Source organism: Piliocolobus tephrosceles, chromosome 12 (genome assembly GCF_002776525.5).
Source record: "Piliocolobus tephrosceles isolate RC106 chromosome 12, ASM277652v3, whole genome shotgun sequence".
NCBI classification, from domain to species: domain Eukaryota; kingdom Metazoa; phylum Chordata; class Mammalia; order Primates; family Cercopithecidae; genus Piliocolobus; species Piliocolobus tephrosceles.
In genome coordinates this window covers 78,529,738-78,553,750 of record NC_045445.1, presented here as the reverse complement: position 1 = coordinate 78,553,750, position 24,013 = coordinate 78,529,738, and the positions used below count along the sequence as shown (strand labels likewise).

The following is a 24,013-nucleotide window of genomic DNA, read 5'->3' as shown; positions in this document are numbered from 1 at the left end:
TATTACATTGGGAATCAACAATCTATAATACAGAATTTTACAAATAACTAAATTACCCACCCTGACCCACTACCTCCTACAATGGCCACTTTCTTTCCCGCAGGGACTTCAAAGGATATTCCACTAAGGACTTTCTGGCTCTCAATGTATTCAAAATGCACATTATCAAAGGCCACAGTAGCTGTCTGTGGTGTGATCTGAAGGGGAGACGCCATCACTTTGTCCTAGCAGGGAAGAGAAAAAAAAGCCACTTTACACACTGCCTAGAGTACAGCTATGAAGACAATTTTCTAATTCACAGAAAGAAAAAGGAAATAATGGAAAAGGAGGAGGTTTATAAGTGGACTTAGACCACTTCCAAGCATGCATTTAAAGATTTGTTTTCTCATGCTTCATGGCCAAAGTAAAACAAACCCTGAATGTTTTGGTTTCTGAGCAACTCTTTTTGAGGGGGGCGGTGGGGAGGGAGAAGGGATGATGGACAGGGGAGGAAAGGGGTTGAGGATGCGAGAGGCAATCATACATTCTGTGTCATTATTAGATAACTAAATTCAGTGTAAGTACAAATAATTCAACTTAACAAAATTTACTTTCTAGTATAACAGTCTTCATTAACATTGTAAGATTTTTATTATTTATTTATTTAGTTTATTTATGCTGAGACGGAGTTCGCTCTTGTTACCCATGCTGGAGTGCAATGGCATGATCTCGGCTCACCGCAACCTCCGCCTCCCGGGTTCAAGCGATTCTCCTGGCTCAGCCTCCCGAGTAGCTGGGATTACAGGCATGTGCCATCACGACCAGCTAATTTTGTATTTTTGGTAGAGACAGGGTTTCTTCATGTTGGTCAGGCTGGTCTAGAACTCTTGACCTCAGGTGATCTGCCCACCTCGGCCTCCCAAAATGCTGGGATTACAGGCGTGAGCCACCCTGCGTGGCCAGGTTTTTAAACATAGAAGTGAAAGCTCTAACAACCTCTTAATACAGGTGATAGCACCCCACCCCCCTGCCAATTCCTGCAAGTAAAAGAAATTGGGCTTGCTAACGTGGTGATGTATGAATATTCCTAGAATAATCCTACTAATGGGATGATGTTCACATACTTTTGAAAAGGTGCTATATGGATTACTTACTTTAATTCGGGTGTCTACCTTGAGTAGAGTAAACAAGGTGTTCATATCTATGAGTGCTTGTCTAGTCTCTCTATATACAGTTCCCAGAAAGTTCAGGGGTAATGAGAGTTGAAAAAGCAGTCCATTCACCATCACTAGATCTCCAACAGTAAGGGTGCCTTAATATGCAATTGGCAGAAGAAAAAAAGGGTATTTTAGATAAATGTTACATACTTTCCCAATTTAAGATAGAGAAGTTTATAGTCTATTATCACAGAAACAAAATATTCTTAATCAGCAACAACTCTTATGTCAACTCAATTTCAAAGCATTAATCCATGATTTAGGCAATACAGGGAACTTAGTATATGTTAAGAGGAATGGGAAAGGCCCACCTATACACTATATATAATATACAAAAAAGAATGGTTTAAGTGAGGATAGAAATGGAAGGCTAAAAAGTTTCTCTTTTTCCCCTAAGACACTAGCAACAGTTTCTTTGTAGTGTAACATAGAAATTTAAAATTAGTATACATTAAAAATTGGAGAAAATAGACATCACAATTAAGGATGATAAACCATTCTGATGTACATCAAGTTAAAGGAAACAAAATGAAACAACAACAACAACAAAATGTTGTTGTGACCTAAATATGTTTTCCACATATTTAGGTCACAGTGAATGAATGAATACTAACTGAGTGGGGGTGGGGGGAGTTTACAGAAAAGAGGAGCAGACATTTACTTTTGAAGTGTTTTGCAAGTAAAAAAAGGAGTAGAAAGATTAAAAGGTTCCTGGTAATTCTTAAAAAAAGAGTGTTTGCAGTTTAGTCCTTTGAACTAAACACTAAATCAATTACATTGCTCTACAGGTCTACAAGAAAAATTAGAAAAACTAGATGCTAAAAAAAAAAAAGTTGTTCTTAAAAGATCAGGTAGTTACAAACAGTAATCCCAATCAATGAGTGAGCCAGTACTAAACAAAAGGAAGTTAAAAAACCATTATCAAACAATCAAGTAAATACATTCTGATACAAAGAGAAAAGTACTCCAAGGATGTTAAAGCACTTTAACATCCTTTATAATTAAGATACGCATACACATTCCTTTCATTAATCTTTATAAAAGTTGAACAGCCTGTAAATGTGATAGCCACAGACCCATTACCTGCCACAATTCCCTGACTGGCGAGCACCATTATAGCTGTTAAACCGACACTGAAAATAGCACTTTGACCAAAGTTCAGCATAGCCAGAGTAGAGGTACTTTTCAATGAAGCAGTCTCATACGTCTTCAAAAATCCATCATATCTCTGTGCTTCATATCTTTCATTATTAAAATACTACAAAATATATAAAAATAACTATGGGCAAGTATAATTAGAATTTATTCTCTTAAGTGATCAGTATACTTTTCATCAGACTTCATGTATGAATACAATTTTGTACTGTAGATTCCATTTTAAAAATTCACTTTCAATATATTGTACTATGATATCCCTGCAGTTTTCCATAATGAATTGTATTTGAAAAGTCCACAAAATTCACCCAATGAACATTTACTGAATGTTTAGCTAATTCCAACCCAGATCTAAAACAAAATCTTCAATGATACTTCCTTCACAAAGCCTTCCCCTGAGACTCTGAATTGACAATTCCCACTACCCTCACAACATTATGCCTTCTTATCTAGTCACCTGCATACTTAAGTTCTTTCAGTACAGTATAAAATTCTGGGATAGCAGGGATTAGAAAGTAATCTTTTTTTTACCACCCTCCCCTGTGAAACCACTTAGAACACATAAGAGGCATTCAGTAACTATTTGTTAAATGGAAAAAATGAACAAATAAATGAAAGAATTAATGGGAAGCACTATGCTAGGCACTTTGAGGGATAGAAGAGAGTCAAGAATTTACATGCCAATTTGATTAGCTTACTGTTCATTCTGAATCAAGATGCTAACGGTATACAGTCATGCATCACTTAACAACAGAGATATGTTCTGAGAAATGCATATTTTAGGTAATTTTGACTGTGCGATCATCATAGAGTGTACTTACATAAACCTAGATGGTATAGACTACCACTCACCTAGACTATATGGTATAGCCTATTGCTCCTAGGCTACAAACCTGTACAGCACATTACTGTACTGAATATTGTAGAAAACTGTAACACAATGGTATTTGTATATCTAAACACAGAAACGGTATAGTAAAAGTATGGTAAAGATTTGCAATGGTATATCTGTATAGAGCACTTAGCATGAATGGATCTTGCAGGACTGAAAATTGCTCTAGGTGAGTCAGTGAGGAAGTGGTGAGTGAATATGAAGGCCTAGGGCATTACCGTACACTACTGTAGACTTTATAAATACTGTACACTTAGGCTACACTAAATTTATTTAATATTTTATTTCTTCAATAATAAATTAAAATTAGCTTACTGTAACTTTTTTACTTTACAAACAAATTTTTAAAAACTTTTTTACTCTTTATAATAACTTAGCTTAAACAGCTGTACAAAAATATTTTCTTTCTTCATATCCTTATTCTATAGGCTATTTTCTATTTAATTTTTTTTTTTTTTTTTTTTTTTTGCTTTTTAAACTTTTTTGTTAAAAACTAAGACACAATCACACACATTAGCCTAGACCTCCATAGGGTCAGGGTCAAATATCACTGTCTTCTACCTCCACATCTCCTTTTACTGGAAGGTCTTCAGGGGCAATAACATGCATGGAGCTGTTATCTCCCATGACAACAATGCCTTCTTTCTTCTGGAATACCTTCTGAAGGACTTACCTGAGGCTATTTTACAGTTAACTTTGTTTTTAGAAGTAGAAGGCGTACACTCTAAAATAATGATTAAAAGTAAAAAATACATATACTAGTTAACATACTAGTTTATCATTATCAAATATTAAATGATGGGTAGCGCAGTAGGTTTGTTTCCACCAGCATTACCAGAAACACATGAGTAATAGAGTAACGAATTGTGCTACAACATTACAATGGCTACAATGTCACTTGCTGACAGGAACATTTTAGTTCCATTATTATCTTATGGGACCAACAACATAGACGCTAAAACATCATTATACAGTGCATGACTGTATTTATGATCACTTATAAATTAATTCAGAAGGTAAAAATCTGATAGTACCAAACAAAAACTGAGAAGGAAGGAGGGCAGTTTCTAAACAAAAGACAAACAAAAAAATAGTATTATTCCATCACACCTAGAGATCATATCCTAGAGATCACACCTAGAAGCTCTAACTTACAGTACCTATTAAATTAAATGGTAGATCAAATCTTAGAGCAGTGTGAAAGGCAGAGGAAAGTATAATTAAACATATTACCTTCACAGTTTCATAATTCAGCAGTGAGTCTATAGCAGCATTACCTGCATCATTATCTGCTTTGTTCATGTCTATTCTAAATCTAGTTCTGTAAGACAAAGATTTGCATAGGCATGAAATACCTGTTATAAAAGCATAACAATTTATAAATTTTATGTGGCTTCTAGGGAATAAATTACCTCCACCGTGTGACTGCAACTGTGAATGCTGTGTATGTACCAAGTGTTCCGAGGGTTACCAAAGCAAACTGGGCACCGCATTTGTAATACTAGAAAAGGAAGTCCAAAGAAGAAATGTGAAATAGTTATTGTTCTTGCCAAACAGTTTGTAATACACAACAGCAAATCTCAGTCAAAAGATTTTAACAAAAATATGGTGGCGGGAAGTTATGTATGTGAACGATGGGTGAAAAATCAAATACTTTAGAAAATCTACTTTAGGCAACAAGGGTAGGAAGTCAAACTGCACTTGCTACATCAACAGTACCATCAAATACTAATAGGAAGATAGTACAATAAGCCTAAAGAGGAATAAAAAATACATACATATATTTTTAACTATAAAAGGTGAAATTGCTAATCATTAGAGAAATGCAAATCAAAACCAAAATGAGATATCATCTTAGATGAGTCAGAATGGCTATTATTAAAAAGTCAAAAAATAACAGATGTTGTCAAGGTTGTGGAGAAAAGGGAACACTTATACGCAGCTGGTGGGAATGGAAATTAGTTCAGCCACTATGGGAAGCAGTTTGGACATTTCTCAAAGAACTTAAAACAGAATTACCATTTGATCAGCAATCCCATTACTGGGTACATATATTCAAAAGAACATATATCATTCTGCCATAAAGACATATAAATGCATATGTTCACTGCAGCACTATTCACAATAGCAAAGACATGGATGGCAATCAATGGTGGACTAAATAAAGAAAATGTGGCCCATGTACACCATGGAATACTATGCAGCCATAAAAAACAAAATCGTGTCCTTTGCAGCAACATGGATGCATCTGGAGACCATTATCCTAATCGAATTAACTCAGGAACAGAAAACCAAATACCACCTTCTCACTTATAAGCAGGAGCTAAACAACAGGTACACACAGACACAACGAGGGGAATAGACACTGGGGCCTATTGAGGGTGGAGGGTGGCAGATGGATGAGGGTCAAAAAACTACCTTTTAGGTACTATGCTCACTACCTGGTGATGAAATCATTTGTACACCAAACCCCAGTGACACATAATTTACCCATGTAACAAACTTGCACAGGTACCCCCTGAACCTAAAAGTTGAAACAGAGAAAAAATAAATAAAAGGTGAAATTGCCTAAAATGTTATGAATGGTGATGAGAAACCTAGATATTCTGAGCATATCAGTCAAATGTCATACATAAAAATCCCTGCTTAAAAAAAACCTTGTAAGTACTAGTTGATGACTAATCTATGTGTAGAACTGAATAGTTATTTACAATAACAACATGATAAAGAATTTGAGCAGTCCATTGAAGCTTGTGGTAAAATAATTAAACTGCATAATGTTGCTGGCATCACGGAATTTTGTTTTCAAACCCATAGGCATGCAACAGTACAATAGCTTCAAATATTCAATTGCTACTAATATGAATTTAAGATAAAAGCTTGTTATGAAAAAATGTTTAACTTACCAAAACACCACTGACAAGCATCACTTCAAACATGATGGGAAGAAGATTAAATACCAAAGCACTCAGGACAAAACTGATACCCCTTGTTCCTCTGTCAATAGCCTTAGATAAAGCTCCCGTCTGTCTGCTCAGGTGAAAACCCAGATCCAGGTTGTGAAGATGGAGAAAGACATTTTTGGCTATTCTTCGGATTGAATTTTGGGCTACCTTGCCAAATACTGCATTTCGAACTTCGTTAAAAAAAGCAGCTCCGGCTCTTGATACACCATCTAACAATACATTCAAAAGAAAAAATAGGATGTAACAATATTAGAATCAAAGGAGTATAGAAATGACAAGCGTGTAGAAAATGTTTGTACAATGAATAATTCAATGAATGAATATATCACAGAATATTTACAATAAAAGAAACCTAGAAATAATCTAGCCTAGTAAGTATTAACTTTTCTACCACTATGAATCCCTTCAGTGTTATTTCCTCCAGGTTTCAGATGTTAAAATATTTTTTTCCAAATAAAATACTTAAATAATAGCCCACATGGCATTATTGTGGATAAATGTGCATATCTGTTGACGATTTTTATCTAATTTAATCTTCCTAAATAACAAGTGATAAAACTGAGATCCTGAAAAATCAAGTGCCTTGACTAAAGGCATACCCCTACTAATGTCTCCCAAATCTCATAGTGTCCTTTCTAATGCATGGGACACACAGCATTTATATTCTGTTCTTTTCAAATTGTAGATTTGTGTTATTACTAATGAATACATTTTAATAAAGCATTTATGTACATATATATTGTTATTTAGCTATTTCCTATTTAATAGCTAACAATGCCAGCAAGAAAATAATTGACCTTCGTGGAAATGGATGTTACAAAAAGCCTAACTCCTTGAAGTGGTTGTTATGAATTTAATGTCTTATTTCATACTATTGTTTTCTAGAACTTGTAAAAATCCTAATGTTATCATGGAATTTTTTGAAAGTGTATCATACAGAACAGTTTTTAAAAACACATACAAAACATCTCACATAAAACAACAAACATCCAAAATGCTAAGCTGTGTTTGTACTGAAAAGGTCATCTGCTCAAATATGATGAAACCTCCTTGAAGAAAGTCAACACCTGTAGACAGATTAAAGAATCACACATACAGCCAATGAGAACTGCTGTTGCCATGGTTGCAACTGTATTTGGTGCATCACTCAGGTTCAGCATGTTTCCCGACATCTGGTTGAGGCTGTCTACAGCATATTTAAACATGAAGGGAACCACAATATTCATGGCCTAAAAACATAAAAACATCAATCACCCATTATATATAAAATACTTATTTATAAAAGTACAAATATTTACCTTAAATTAGTACTTATGATAATGTTTACATATTTACCACTTACTGGTATTAGAGTGATTTTCCCCATTCATAAAGACAGTATCTTTGACATTGGGAGAGCTGTCATTTCAGGCTTCATACTTCACACTGTCATGTTAATATTCATTTATAAGCTATGTGAATTAGTCAAATGCTTCTGCTTCCATGAAATCATCCCAGGTCTGCCACTAAAAAATGCTGTCTCCATTATCTAAAATCCTACAAAGCTCATGACACTATGGCAAACTGTCTCACACTGTAGTTATTTGTGTATATATTTCCCTTTCCTACTGGATCGTTGAGGATCTGTGCCATTTTACTTTTTGTCCCACCCATGCTGAATATAATGCTCTTATACCGTAGGCATTCAATAAATATTTTAAAAATAATTTGGTCACCAAAATGATGGTAAACTAAATTACACAGCAAACCAGATCACAAAAGCAGATGAACTACAAGTATATGTGGCTGATTCACCATTGGAAAAAAACACTGATAAATCCATTTGTCCTACAGAAAGCTTCTTTGCTCCAATACCATATAAAACAAAGCCCATTATTATCAAAACTAAGCTTTCAATAATACACCTATTTCTCCATGAGAATACATCAAAATAAAACTTAAAAAGAAAATTAGGAGTATGATGTTTTCATATATTCAAGGCAAATGTTTCATCATTCACATTCTATATTTTCTACAGTTATAGTATCCAAAACATCAACCATCATTTAGGAACAGAAAGTTTGTCAGATTCCCAAAGTTTCTTTGAAGAAATTAAATTGATACACATTAATAACATGTGAAAACAATTCCATAAGCCTTAATAAAAACACTGAAATCCCAGATCTTGTTAATGCTCCGTTATTATGCCATCTATCTTTGCAAAGCTTAGGTATAACTGATAGAAGCTATGTAAGTCTTACCAAGATTCCAAGGTAAGGTATACAAGAGTCTTACCAACCAAGCAGGCATTCTAATATTCAACAATATCATTAAAATACACAGCACATGTTGGGATGCTTTTAAGAATGTAACATTATGAAATAAACTACTTAAACATTAAGCTTTCTGACTTCCAAAATCTAATAGAAAATATGGTAGGTCTCAAATAGTATAAATTTCTCAATTCTGATTCCCTTGTAGCCATATAACCTTAGGTTTCTTGCTGCTGCTTCTTTGTTTTTTTTTTTGAGATCCTGCTCTGTCACCCAGGCTGGAGTGCAGTGGTGAAATCTCGGCTCACTGCGACCTCCACCTCCTGGGTTCAAGCGATTCTCCTGCCTCAGCCTCCTGAGTAGCTGAGATTATAGGCATGCACCACCATGCCCAGCTAATTTTTGTATTTTTAGTACAGACGGGGTTTCACCCTGTTGGTCGGGCTGGTCTCAAACTCCTGACCTCGTGATCCGCCTGCCTCAGCCTCCCGGCCTCCCGAAGTGCTGAGATTACAGGTCTTGCTTCTTCTTGAAATGGTCTCCTCTCCCTTATCTACCTCATCATCCTTCAAAGCCCAATTTTTATGCCATTTCTATCATAATGCCTTCTCTGAAATATGCAGCCAATTTGGCACTCTCCATTTTCTATCTTTTTGTTATAGTTTATACCTCAATATTTATCACTTTTATAATATATTTCTGATTCATTTTGTATGTATATATGCATGGATATATTTCCATCTTTTTCGTATAAATTTAAGGGGTACAAGTGCAGTTCTGTTACATGGATATATTGCGTACTGGTGAGGTCTGGGCTTTCAGTGTATCTATCACCCAAATAATGTACAAACCTTTTGTGACAAAACTAACATTTACTGAACAACAGCTAGATGAATCACATATGGTGAAAGGTAGGTACCTTTCACAAATGTGAGGGATAAAGGAATAACAACTTTACAAAATAGATTTTATCTCTATAGTTGAGGAAACTCAGGTTCCATGAGGTTTAATGACTTTTCTGGTAAGCAGCAGAGCTAAGATTAAAATCCAGGTCTGACACTTGAAGTTAGAATTGTTTCCAGTATACCATAGCCACACTAGCAGCTTATAAGGCAGGAACAATATATTTCACTTCTGTTGCACCCTAAAATGGAAGCTCTTAAAGGCACTGTTTAAACCAGCTATAGTTGTAAAGTATATCAAAAGTAATTTAAATAAATTTGAGCAGATTCCAGGTTTTCCATTTAAGGATACATTCCCTCACCTGCAATCCAATACACTTTCTTCAGTAGGAGAAAAAGTGATAGTCACAGCTAGCATGCAATTCTCATAACTCACAGCCCATTATACCTTTTCCAAAGCTGTAGTGAATGATGCCTAAAACTAATGTATCACCGATAAAGTTGTGCAATTTTGCCTCCTTGGAAATGTTTTTGGATTTGGTCAAACTAGAGAACATCCTCGTAAGTGTTCAGGACGTGTGAGTGTCATCTGCACTGTGTTGTTAGTGGCAGAAAAAGGGTAGTTAGCACATGCAAAAAACATGGCACTACCTCTAATAACAACTGAATACTGTCAGTTTTCCCATAAAAGTAATTTTAAAAAGGTAAGAAATATGCCATATATGTTAAAAAGGAAAGAAATACACCAAAGAAATAAGAAGGATATTACATGTAGATGTTTTTATTAATATATAGTGTGAGTTTTATTTGCCTTGTGATATTTTGGGGGTGGGAGTAGCAAATAGTGGTTTTCTCCAATATGCTGCCTTTAGCAGAACTAGATTTAAACCATTCCAGGCAAATGAGAATCTTCTTAAAAAAAAAAAAAAAAAGTTTCTATTTTGAAATAATTAGACTCATAGAAAGCTGCAAAAGTAGTACATAGTACAAAAAGACCCAGGTACCCTTCACCCAGCATCTCCTAATGACATTGTATTTTGCTGTAGTTCAATATCAAAACCAGAAAGTTAACATCAGCACACTACTGTTAACTACTGGACTAGAGACCTCATTCAGTTTTTACCATCTTTTAGCCTGTATTCATGTGTATGTGTGTGTAGTATGTATGTGTCTGTCTGTGTGGTTCTATGCAATTTTATCGCACATTCAGATCTGTAACCAGCACCACAATCAAAATACAAAACTATTCCATCACCGCAAGAGAAATCCATTATGCCACCACTTTGTATTCACCCCCGTTCTACCTGCCTCACCCCAGTCCCTTTACCCTGGCAACCACTAATTTGCTCTTGATCTCTACAGTTTACTCATCTTGAGAATATTCTAGAAATGGAATCATATAGTATATAACCTTTTAAGATCAGCTTTTGTTTTATTCAGCATAATGTGCTCAAAGTTTATCAAGACTGTTGCATATATCAATAGCTCATCATTTGCTATTACTAAGGATTATTCCATGGATGTACTAGAATTTATTCAACCCATCACCCCGAAGGACATTTTGGTTGTTTCCAGCTTAAGGCTACTATGAGGAAAGATGTTATCAACATTCTCATACAGGTGGATATAAGTTTCCATTCATCTGGGCAAAGACCCAAGAGTCCAATTGCTAAGTCATATGGCATCTCCATGCTGACCTTACTAAGAAACTGCCACACTCTTTCTAGAGTTGCTGTATCATTCTATTTTACATTTCTGAGACAGAGTCTCACTCTGTTGCCCAGGATGGAGTGCAGTGGCATGATCTCATCTCAGTGCAACCTCCACCTCCTGGGTTCAAGCAATTCTCCTGCCTTTGCCTCCTGAGTAGCTGGGACTACAAGTGCATGCCACCACACCCAGCTAATTTTTGTATTTTCGGTAGAGACGGGGTTTCACCATGTTGGTCCAGGCTGGTCTCAAACTCCTGGGCTCAAGTGATCTGCCTGCCTTGGCCGCCCAAAGTGCTGGGATTACGGGTGTGAGCCACCACACCTGGCCTGCTGTATCATTTTATAATAACCAACAAAGTAGGAGTGACTCGGTTCTTCTGCATCCTCACAAACATTTGGTATTATCATTTTTTTTTTTTAAATTTCAAAATTGTTTCAATAGGTGCATATTGTTACCTCATTGATGTTGAACACTTTTTAATGTGCTTATTTGCAATCTATATCTTCTCTTTGGTGAAATATCTGTTCATGCCTTTTGTGCATTTTATAATTGGATTGTTTGTTTTTCTGCTGTTGAGTTTTAAGAGTTCTTTATATATTCTAACTATAAGGCCTTTGTTGGATATGTGGTTTGCAAATATTTTTGCCCAGTCTACTGCCTTTTATTCTACTCAGGAGTCTAACTTCTCACTCCATTCAGCAGCAATGAGAAATCCCTTTTGCCAGGAGTCAATAGAGCAGATTCTCATCTCTACCCACAGTAATGACGCAGCACTCCTGCTCCAGTGAAGTGGTGTCACAGGAGGCCTGCTAAACAGAAGATATACATAAGATTCAGAGTTTAATAATACTCTACATATCCAGGTTTCAATTTAAAAAATCATATCAAGAACCAATAAGATATCAATTTGATTAAGACAATACAATCAATAGACACTAACATCAGGATGACACAAACATTACAACTATCTGAAAGATTTCAGAGTAGCCATCATAAAAGTGCTTCAAGGAATATTTATGAACATGCTTGAAATAAGTGAAAAAACAGAAGTCTCAGGAAATAAAGGATATAAAGAACCAAATAAAAAATACAGAACTGAAAAATATAATAACTGACATATAAAAACTCAACAGATGGGCTCCATGGCAAAATGGAGAAGACAGAGGCAAGTATTAATGAACCTGAAGATAGAACAATAATTAGGAGTACAATGCTTTCATATAGTCAAGGCAAATGTTTAATCATTTACATTCTACATTTTCTGCAATTATAGTATGAAAAACATCAACCGTTACTTAGGAACAGGAATTCTGTCAGACTGCCAAAGTTTTTCTGAAGAAATTAAATTGATGCACATTAATAACATGTGAAAACAATTCTATCAGGCTTAACAAAAACACTGAAATCCCAGCTCTTCTTAATGTTCCATTATTATGCCATCCATCTTTGTTAAGTTTAGCTACAACTGATAGAAGCTATGTAAGTCTTACCAATCAAGATTTCAAGGTAAGGTATACAAGAGTCTTAGCAACGAAGCAGACGTTCTAGTAGTCAACAATATTATTAAAATACACAGCAGATGTTGGGATGCTACCTAAGCTTAACAACAGGGAGAAAATAGACTAAAGAAAAAAAAAAAGCCAAAACCGAGTCTCAGGGACCTATGGAGCTGTAACAAAACACTTACCATCCTTTATTGAATCCCAGAAGGATAGCAGAAGAGTGTGGGGCACAAAAAAGTACCAACGGAATAATGGCTGAAAATTTCCCAAATTTGACAAAAGACATAAACCTATAATTTCAAGAAGCTGAGCAACCCAAATGTGGATAAACCCAAATAAATTCACACCAAGACACATCATAATTAAACTTATGAAAGCTAAAGACAGAGAAAAATATCTTAAAATCAGCTAGATAAAAACATGTTATGTATAAGGGAAAAACAATATTAAGACAGCAGATTTCCACAGAGGCCAGCAGTAAGTGGGACAACATTTTCCAAGTGGTGAAAGAAAAGAACTGTCAACCTAGTATGGTACACTAGGCAAAATTAATCTTTGTGAATGAAGGGAATATCAAGACATTTTCATTTAAGGAACACTAAGAGAATTAGTTACCAGAAGGCCTGCTTTAAAAGAATTGCTACAGAAAATTCTTCATGAAACAAGAAATGAAAGCAGAAGGAAACCTGGAATATCAGGAATGAAGGAAGAGCAATGGAAATGGCAAATATCTGTGTAAATATAATAACCTATTCTTCTCTTAAGTTCTTTAAAAATATGTTTGATAGTTAAAAGCAAAATTTATATTTGTCCAGAAAGAGTCCACAGAGTAAGAAAAAAGATCACTGACTGATGGGGTTTACATTATTAAAGATATATGAAACAATGGTAAATATAAAGGGGGAAGGTAAGGGAACTTACAGAGTAGTAACTTTTTACATTTCATTTGAAGTAGTAAAATACTGATTCTAAGCAGACTGTGAAAAGTTACTTATGCATAATTTCTAGAGTAACCACTACAAAATTACATAAAGAGATAAACTAAAACACATAGTAGATAAATTAAAATGGGATAGTAAAATCTGTTCAAATAACATAAAAGGTGACAGTAAAGGTAAAACCAAGTAACAAAATAAATTTATCAGAAAACAAATAATAAAATGGTAGACTGAAATCCAAATATATAAATGATACCAATATTATTATCAATATATTACAATGATCAACAAAAATCAATAATTACTAATATATCAACATATTAGCAATGAACAGTTAGAAACCAAAATTTAAAAAAGAAAATTACTGACATTGTCCTCATCAAATAAAAAAAATTCTTAAGTATAAATCTAACTCAAGGTCTCAACCTACAGCACTACTGACAGTTTGGGTTCCATAATTCTTTCTTGCTGGAAGAGCTATTCTGTGCATTGTACAATGTTTCGCAGTGTCCTTAACCTCTACCTAATACATGCCAGTAGCATACCCCACCCCCTGCAGTTGTGACCTATAAAAATGTCTCTAGACATTGCGTAATGTCCTCTTGGGGTCAAAATCACCCCTGGGTGGGAACCACTGGGATAATCAAACACGTATCAGGTTTGTATGCTGAAAGCTATCAATGCTGATGAAATAAATCAAATAAAAGCTAAATAAATGGAGAAACATATTACATTCATCCAATGGAAGACACGACCTAGTAAGGAGGTCAATTCTACCCAAATTGGTCTACATTTTTAATAAAATTTCATTTAAAACATCATCAGGCTTCTTTGATAGAAGAGCTTTAATAGCTATAGAAAAGTTTATTCTAAAATTTATATGCAGAGTCAAAAAAAAACTGGAATAGCAAAAAGCAAATTTGAAAAGAAGGGAAGAAAGCTGGAAAAATCATCCTACCTGGCTTTAAAACTTACTATAAAACTAAAAAATATATACATATATTTTATATATATGATATATATTATATATCAAATATAAAAATAGTGTGGTACTGGTGAATGCAGAAACACAAAGATCAATGAAACAGAATAGATTCCAGAAAAACATCCCATATATAATCATTATGGTAGAAAGAGTAATGGCTCCGCAAAGATATTCATGTACCAATTTCCAGAACCTATAAAGATGATACCTTACATAGCAAAATGAACTTTGCAGATGTGATTAAGCTGAAGAACATGATTATGTTCTTTATCTTTGATTATTTGGGGGGGCCAAATCTAATTACAGGAGTACTTATAAGAGAGAGGCAGGAGAGTCAAAATTGAGAGAAGATAAGACGAAGGGAAGCAAAAGGGTCAGAGTCAGAGAGAGACTGAACATGCCGTTGATGCTGAAGATGGAATAAGAGGGCCTGAGCCAAGGAATGTAGGTGAACTCTAGAAGCAGGAAAAGGCAAGGAAATAGATTTTCCTCAAGAGTTTCTGGAGGGCGCACAACCATGCCAAATATCTGTATTTCGATCCAGTGAAACCTAATTTTGGATTTCTGACCTCCAGAAATGTAACACAATAAATTTGCAGTGCTTTCAGCTACTATGTTTGTGATAATCTGTTACAGCAGTAATAGGATACAAAGCAAACTGAATGGGGAAAGGATAGCCTTGGTGTTGGAACAATTGGAAAAAAATTTAATTTCTACCTAAACCTCATATAGGAATTCAAAATGTAGCACTTTAGTTCAGTACATACTTATTTTTTAAAAAACATGGCACAGATCTAAATGTAAAAGAGAAAAATATATAAAACATTTAGAAGAAAACAAAAGAGAAAATCTTAATGAACTTTAGTTAGGCAAATAGTTGTTAGACATGACAACAAAAGCATAATCCATAAAGGAAAAAAATAAACTGAAATTCATCAAAATTAAAAACATCTGTTCTACATAAAATACTATTAAGCGGATTAAAAAACAAGCTACAGACTGGGAGAATATATCTGCAAATCATATATCTGGTAAAAGTTTCATATCAGAATATATAAAGAATTCACTAAAGATGAAAGGAAAAACAAACAGCCCAAGTAAAAAATGGACAAACTGCGTAAACAGACACTTCACAAAAGGAAGAAACACAAATGTAAACTAAATACACACAAAGCTGCCTAATATCTCAGGCCTTAAGAGAAATGTAAATTAAAATCACAAGATACCACCATTCACCTGACAATACCTAGTGTCGACAAAGAAGCAAAGCAACAGGAACTCTTTCATACACTGCTGGTGGGAATACAAAGAGAACTACTCTGGAAAACAGCTTGGCAGTTTCTTATTGAGTTGAACATGTGTTTAGTATGACCTAGCATTCCACTCTTAAGTGTTTATTATAGAGGTATGAAAACTCAGGTTCACACAAAAACCTGTGCCTGAATGTTCAAAGCAGCTCTAGTTATAATCTATAATCACTAAAAAGTGGAAAGAACCCAATGTTGTTGAATGGGTGAATGGACAAACTCTGTTATATCCATACCATGTAACACTACTTGGCAATGAAAAGAAACAAACTGGTATATCCAGTAACATGGATGAATGACCAAGACATCACGCTGAGTGTGAGAAATCAGCTCAAAAGGTTATATACTACATGATTCCATTTATATGGCATACTCAAAATGAGAAAACTATAGTGATAGAGGACAAATCAATGTTTCCCAGCAGCTAGGGGTCTGGATAGGGTATGACTAAAAGGAGGTAACACAAGGGAGATTTTTGGGGTGATAGCACTTGTCTGTATCCTGACTGTGGTGGTAATTATGTGAATATACACGTGTTAAAAATTATGGAACCGTATACTTAAAAGAGTGCATTTCATTGAATATACATTAAAATTAAAGGAAATAAAGCCAGCATCACACTACAGACCTGGCTCCCTGGGGGCAGGAAATGTCTAAAAATAAGGCTGAATCACAGTGTATTTCAATAAAAATCAACCCAATATTGAAGTTTCATACCCTGTTACTTTTTAAAAATTAAAAAACTGGTTATATTTACAAGATTGTAATCTTGTGACAAAAGGTATATTTTATCTGACTGCAATGTGCACATTAAGTACACGAGAAATAAAGGAACTTTTAGGTTTTATTTTATTTTTTTTGCTTCTCCAATTATATTTTAATGCATGTAGAAAGTTCCAGCTCTTCAAAGAAGTACAGTGACACATTTGTAAACAGTCTTTTGTGAATAATCACTTCAAATGTTTCTCTTTTAATGAAAGATGTGTTCATATTGGCTTTTCTTTTTTTTTTTTTTAAGATGGAGTCTCACCTCTGTCACCTACACTGGAGTGGCAGTGTGGTGATCTCAGCTAAATGCAACTATTGCCTCCCATGTTCAAGTGATTCTCGTGCCTCAGCCTCCCGAGTAGCTGGGACTACAGGCACGCACCACCATGTCAAGCAAATTTTTGTACTTTTAGTAGAGATGGGGTTTCACCATGTTGGCCAGGCAGGTCTCAAACTCCTGGCCTCAAGTGATCTGCCTGCCTCGGCCTCCCAAAGAGCTGAGATTACAGGCATAAGCCACCATGCCCAGCCTCAGGAACTTATAAAACATTTTTCTTTCTTAGATCAAAAATTTAAATCATATAAATAATCTGCTAGGCTCTTGAATTATCAGAGACTGGTATATCATTGCAAAATGGTATTCATTTAATTTTTAGCACAAAACTGTACAATTTGGGATAGTAATTGAAGAACAGAGTTAAGTAAAAAGTAAAATTGACATAAAGGACTACCAAAAGTATGCTATATCTACATGGTGCCAAAATTACTGGTCAATACAGTCAGTTTGCTGAGGACCTCAAGTTCCAGATTTAATTATCACTTTTCCCATTATGATTATGACTAGTCATCTGAGGAACCCAATTCTTTCAGACTTTTTAATATCTAAACTCCTCAAAAAATTTACCTCTTTCAGAGTGGACTCTGTTAACTAAGGGCTTTATGAGCAGTGCTGCCAAGAAGTGCCCAATATATCTAAACAAGTAAAAAAGCGTTTTGTTCCTTTAATTGCTTCTCTAGTCACAAAAGAATCAGGAGAGAAAAAAGTAAAGACCAAGAGCACTAAAGAGGGATTTGACTAGCAAGGCAAAACAAAGATAAAAGAAAACTGGACAAGGTAAGGTAGTAGATCGGCACCAGTTATTTTCCAAGCACTGGTCACCAGGCCCCACCAAACAAACAGGATCTGAGCAAAACAGAATGCAGCAAAGAAACCAGCCAAAACCAGCTAGAACCAACATGGTGACTAAAACGACTTCTAGTTGCCCTCATTGCTCATTACACACTAATTACAATGCATTATCATGCTAAAAGCAATTCCCACCAGCACCATCACAATTTACAAATGCCATGGCAACTCCTGGAAGTTGCTTTATATGGCTTAAAAGGAGGAGGAACCCTTAGTTCCAGGAACTCCTCATCCCTTTTCCAGGAAATTCATGAATAACCCATCCCTTATTTCACAACTAATCAAGGAATAGCCATATAGCTAACCAGAAATCCACAAGGGCTGCTGCGGCTACTCTGTCTATGGAGCAACCATTTTCCTGTACTCTGTTGCTCTAATAACCTTGCTTTCACTTTGCTGTCAGCTCACTCTTGAATTCTTTCCTGCACGAAGCCAAGAACCCTCCCAGGCTAAGCCCCAATTTTGGGGTTTGCCTGCATTAAGCGTACTCAAACAATTTGTAAAGATTATCAGGGTAGTGGTAGAATCCTCACAGAACTGAAGTTTCTATTTTCATTAAAGGAAAAATATCAAACAACAACAAAGCAGTTATGTAAGTTGATCAAATAGAAATTATTTTATATTATATACATTATTAATTCATGAAAATTAGGCCTAGGCAATAAAGGAAATGTCATTAAAGATTTCCACTGCATAAACAAAATAATTCTGGCTTGTATATAAAGTTTGCTCTGGGCATCAAAGAGTAACCTCAACAGAAAACAGCCTATTTAATCCAATCCTTGCATCATAGCTGAATATGGATTCTGAGAAAGTAAAGCAAGAGTTATGACTAATCTATATGAATAACAGACACACAGAAGACTCCATATGCAAGACTGTTACATAATGTAATATTTGTAAGTAATCTGTTGTTTTTACCCAATATAATAGTTTGAAAGTATAAACATGACAAAGCTATGACACAGAAAGGGACTATATCTCATTGTCATTTTAAATAACAGACATCTAAAAGCTAGAGATCATAATATCCGTAAAACAAACTTGTTTTACCTTATTTCACGGCTGAAGCACACAGAACTGGAAGCAAATTAAAGAATATGAAAGAGCAATTGACTTGTAGTCTCAACTCCACTAATCTAATCTAAGAGATAAATCCTCTTATCTAAATCCTCTAGCAGATAAAATATTTAGAGGAGAAAAGTAGATCACACTGATATTTAAGGAACAACCTCAATATAACTAGTAGAAGTTACATGATATGTGAACCTGATTCATTAAAATTTTTTGTTGATATGGCCTTATCCCCTAAAATTTGTCTGGCCCCGTTTAGCAGGTTCTAGAGGAAATTCTAGCCTCTGACACCTACAGCTACAACTAACATTAAAGACAGCCAACTCCTAGTCAGATAAACATAAAATCTCACATTAAAGGCATATTTACCTCAGTACATTTTACCTAATGCATTGTCTAGCTTTCAAAAAAAATCACAAGGCATGCCAAAAGGCAAAGAAGAATCTAAACAGACAAAGTAAACATTGGAACTAGACTCACATACGGCAGAGATTTTAGAATTATAAGACGAGGAATTTAAAATGCCAAAGGCTCTAATGGAAAAAGCAGACAGCATGCAAGAAAAGATGGGTAATATAAACAAAGAGAGGGGAATCTCTAAGAAATAATCAAAAGGTTATGCAAGAAATCAAAAACACCCTAACGGTAATGAAGAATGTCTTTGATAGGCTCATCAGTAGACAGGACACAAAATAGAAAAGAATCAGTAATCTTGAAGACGTATGTCAGTGAAAACTTCACAAAGTGAAAAGTATATAACAAAATGAATTTAAAATGGAAAAGAATATGCAAGAAATATGGGAGAATTACAAAAGGTGTAACATATGTATACATAATGGGAATACCATAAGGAAAAGGGAAAAGGAACAGAAAAAATAATTGAAATAATAAAGGCTAAGAATTTTCTAAAATTAACGACAACACCAAACCACAGATCCAGGAAAGCTTAGAGAACACCAAGTAGAAAAAACAAAACAAAACAAAACAAATACAACACAACAACAACAAAAAACTCCCAAAAGGTACAGCCTGGCATATCATATTCAAACTACAAAAATCAAAGACAAAAATAATCTTAAAAGAAGCCAGGGGAATCCCCTATAAAGGAACAAGAATAAAAATAGCAGTGAATGCAAGCAAGAACAGAGTGGAGTGAAATATTCAAACTGCTGAAAAACACAATCCACCAACCTAGAATTCTGCACCTAGTGAAACTGTCCTTTACAAGTGAGGGAAAAATATATACTCTCTACAAAAGCAAAAATTGAGGAAATTTGTTGCTAGTACATGGATCTTGCAAGAACTGCTTTTTTTTTTTTTTTTTTTTTTTGAGACGGAGTCTTGCTCTGTCGCCCGGGCTGGAGTGCAGTGGCCGGATCTCAGCTCACTGCAAGCTCTGCCTCCCGGGTTTAGGCCATTCTCCTGCCTCAGCCTCCCGAGTAGCTGGGACTACAGACGCCCGCCACCTCGCCTGGCTAGTTTTTTGTATTTTTAGTAGAGATGGGGTTTCACCATGTTAGCCAGGATGGTCTCGATCTCCTGACCTCGTGATCCGCCCGTCTCAGCCTCCCAAAGTGCTGGGATTACAGGCTTGAGCCACCGCGCCCGGCTATAAGAACTGTTTTTAAAAAAAGTTTTCCAGAGAGAATGGAAATGACATTGGTCAAAATCTCAGATTTACATTTAACAGGGAAGCAATGTTAGAGAAGAAATTAATGTAAAATAAAATAATTTATTTTTATTCTTAATTGATCTAACAGGTAAGTTTCTTCAAAATAATAACAGCAAAAATGTATTGGGTAATTAAAGCTTATAAATAGGTGAAATGAATCACAGCAGTGTGTAAGTGATGGGGGAATGAATTGGGAATACTGTTATGTGCACCACTCCCATGAAGCAGTAATAGTGTTATACTGAAGTGGAATTAGACTGCCTATAAATGTATAATGCAAACTCTATGGCAACCACTTAAAAATTGAAAAGTATAATTGGAAAGTTAAATGATTAGAAAAAACAAAATAATATAAAATGTTTAATTAAAGCCAGAGAAGGAAGAACAAGATTGAAGAAAAAGTAAAATAAAAGCAAAAACCAAAGAAGAAAGGCAATGAACAGAAAACAGTTACACATATGGTCAATATTAATCCAATAATATCAGTTAATCATTTTAAATATGAATAGTCTATACCAATTAAAACACAGATTGTCATCATGCCTGGATCTGACGGCATTAAAAAAAAACCAGATTGTCAGAATGGATTTTTAAAGATGATCCAACTACAGATCCCATTTTAAATATAAAGACATAATGAATTATATGTAAACGGATGAAGAAATATATACCATCTTAACACTTATCAAAGCTAAGCTGGAGTAACTATATTAATTTCAGATAAAACACACTTCAGATCAAGAAAAATTAACAGGAAACAGGAATAAAAGAGGGGCATTACATAATGATAAAGAGGTCAATTCTCCAAAAAGATACAACATTCCTTAATTGTGTATGCACCTAACAACAAAATATCAAAATGCATGGGGCAAAAACTGATAGAATGGCAAGGAAAAATAGATGCATCCTCTATTATATCTAAACGACACCTATAGGATACTTCATCCAACAAGAGCAGAATACTTATTCTTCTCAAACTTGCACAGATCATTCACCAAGATAAATGACACTCTGGGCCATAAAACACACCTTTACAAATTTTTAAAAATACACATCGCATAAAGTATGCCCTAGGCAAAATGGAATTGAATTAGAAATCACTAACAGAATGACAGTAGGCATATCCCAACGATTAAACAACATGCTTTTAAATAACACGTGGGTCAAAGACTAAAGAGAAATCTAAAAATATTTTGAACTAAATAAAGATGAAGATACAATGTATCAAAATTTGTGGGATGCAGCAAAAGCAGCACTTAAAAAGAAATTTATAGCACTGAATGCAAATATTAGAAAAGAAAGACCTAAGATGAATAATCTAAGTTTCCATCTTGGGAAAATAAAAAAAAAAAAGTGCAAATTAAATCCAAAGTAAGCAGAAGAATAAAAATTGGGGCAGAAATCAATGAAATTGAAAAAAGGAAATCAACAAAACCAAAAGCTGGCTCTTGGAAAAGAGCAATAAAATTGCTAAGTCTCTAGTCAGGCTAATCAAGCAAAAAAGAAAGAAGACAAATTACTAACATCAGAAATGAAAGGCAGGCCTTTAGTACTGTTTCTATGAACATTAAAAGAATAATTGAGGGATAGTATGAGCAACTGTTTTCAAGGAATGAGTTAGGAAGTATTCCCTCTACTTCTGTTTTCTGGAAGAAATTATAGAGAATTCACATCATTTCTTCTTTAAGTAGTTAATAAAATTCACCAGTGAAACCATTTGGATCAGTGCTTTCTGTTTTGGAAGGTTATTAATTATTATTTGTACTTACTGTTCAATTTTTCTGTAAATTTAAAACTTCTCCAAGATATACTCTTTTAATAATAATAATAATAATAATAATAATAATAATAATAATAAAAATGATAAACCAGGGTAAAATTCATACTTCTCAACTTAATGAAAGGCATCAGGTAGCACTGCCTCATTTTAAAAAATATTTTTCAGAAAAATTTCAAAAAAATTGAATAAGTACATAAATGTTTTAAATTTACAAATGTCAAAATAGTTATTAAAATATGCTAAATCCTTCATAAAGCCTTCCCTATATGCTTAATTGTTGGTATTCTACTACAGCTTCATTTGTCTCTCCTTTTGGATGTTTCTATTATGTCATATATATATATATATATATATATATATATATATATATAAATCATTATTTGTTAGTCAATAAATATTTGCTCAATATATATATTACCTGTCATACTTTATATAACAGATGCATTTCTGAAGAAAAAGGGTGTTTATTTTTATAAATCACTCTCCCTTGAAATTATTATAATTGTAAAGATAGCTTATTTTTGCACTTGATGCTTTAATTTCCTTTGCCCCCAGTTTTTCTGTCATCTAAGTGGTTTCCAAGATGGCAGTGGTTAGAGAATATGAATAAACATTTTTTGGTAATATTAAAGGTGACATACATTTTATAAAATCAAATGATTTCAACAAATATGTTTTACATTTTCCCTAAATCCTGGCACAGTTGTATATAAAATACTAATAGAAAGGTTGAATTAGGTTGGCCGGGTGCCATGGCTCATGCCTGTAATCCCAACACTTTGGGAGGCTGAGGTGGGTGGATCACCTGAGGTCAGGAGTTCGAGATGAGCCTGACCAATATGATAAAACCCCGTCTCTACTAAAAATACAAAAATTAGCCGGGTATGGTAGCATCCGCCTGTAATCCCAGCTACTTGGGAGGCTGAGACAGGAGAATCGCTTGAACCTGGGAGTCGGAGTTTGCAGTGAGCAGAGATCACGCCACTGCACTCCAGCCTGGGCAACAAGAGTGAAACTCCATCAAAAAAAAAAAAAAAAAAAACACTTCATAGAAGACCTCAAATTTCCCAGATTAATAATATGATACTCCTATGATATATATATAGATGGTAAGGAAATACATTGCATATGATTTGTAGGGATTTAAGGAATGAATACAAATGGCATTTTGTTTTTGTCTCTCTTGGTAGTGGAACCCCTAAAATACATCTTATATAGAACCGAAACATATTAAAATAGAATTGCTGCAACTCTGCTAGAAGAAATACCAATCCACTCTCTTAGTCTACTCTGGACTCTAAAGCATCTCTACATAATACCGTTTATCTTTAAAATTTTTGCTGGAGACAATGATAGCCTTAAGACCCTCAGAACCAAAACTTTTAATTTACTTTAAAAAGTAAATAAGTAAGCGGAAGGTATGCTATGCTCCCATACATTAGGCACAAAATCTTCCTCCTGTTTTCCTCTTCTTACTTGATAATCTTTTCTTTCTTCTTCCTCATCTATGTTTCATGCCTAGTTATGATACCACTACAGCCATGCAGATGGCAGGGTGGCATTTAGAGCTGAGAAGATTCTTGAACACTGCACTAAAATCCCCAGCATATGTGGAGAAGAAAGGAAAGATTAGAATATAAAGAGGCCTAGATTGATCCAAGGTGTTTATATGTCAAAGCATATATTCAGGTTTGATGAAAAATAGGAAGCCAAGGATAAAAGGGG

At 34.7% G+C, this 24,013-nt stretch overlaps 1 protein-coding gene across 2 annotated transcripts in view; it reads right to left on the bottom strand.

The window, feature by feature from the left end:
* ABCB7 (ATP binding cassette subfamily B member 7) overlaps nt 1–24,013 on the bottom strand; it is a 97,791-nt gene that overhangs the window by 6,360 nt on the left and 67,418 nt on the right. For both annotated transcript variants that reach the window (XM_026451772.2, XM_026451773.2), the window contains exons 5-11: nt 7,306–7,438; nt 6,150–6,418; nt 4,656–4,744; nt 4,477–4,564; nt 2,280–2,454; nt 1,134–1,291; nt 61–224 (exon numbers count right to left, since the gene is read on the bottom strand). In XM_026451772.2, coding sequence (XP_026307557.1) covers nt 61–224; nt 1,134–1,291; nt 2,280–2,454; nt 4,477–4,564; nt 4,656–4,744; nt 6,150–6,418; nt 7,306–7,438 — 1,076 coding nt within the window. The remainder of the gene's footprint in view (nt 1–60; nt 225–1,133; nt 1,292–2,279; nt 2,455–4,476; nt 4,565–4,655; nt 4,745–6,149; nt 6,419–7,305; nt 7,439–24,013) is intronic.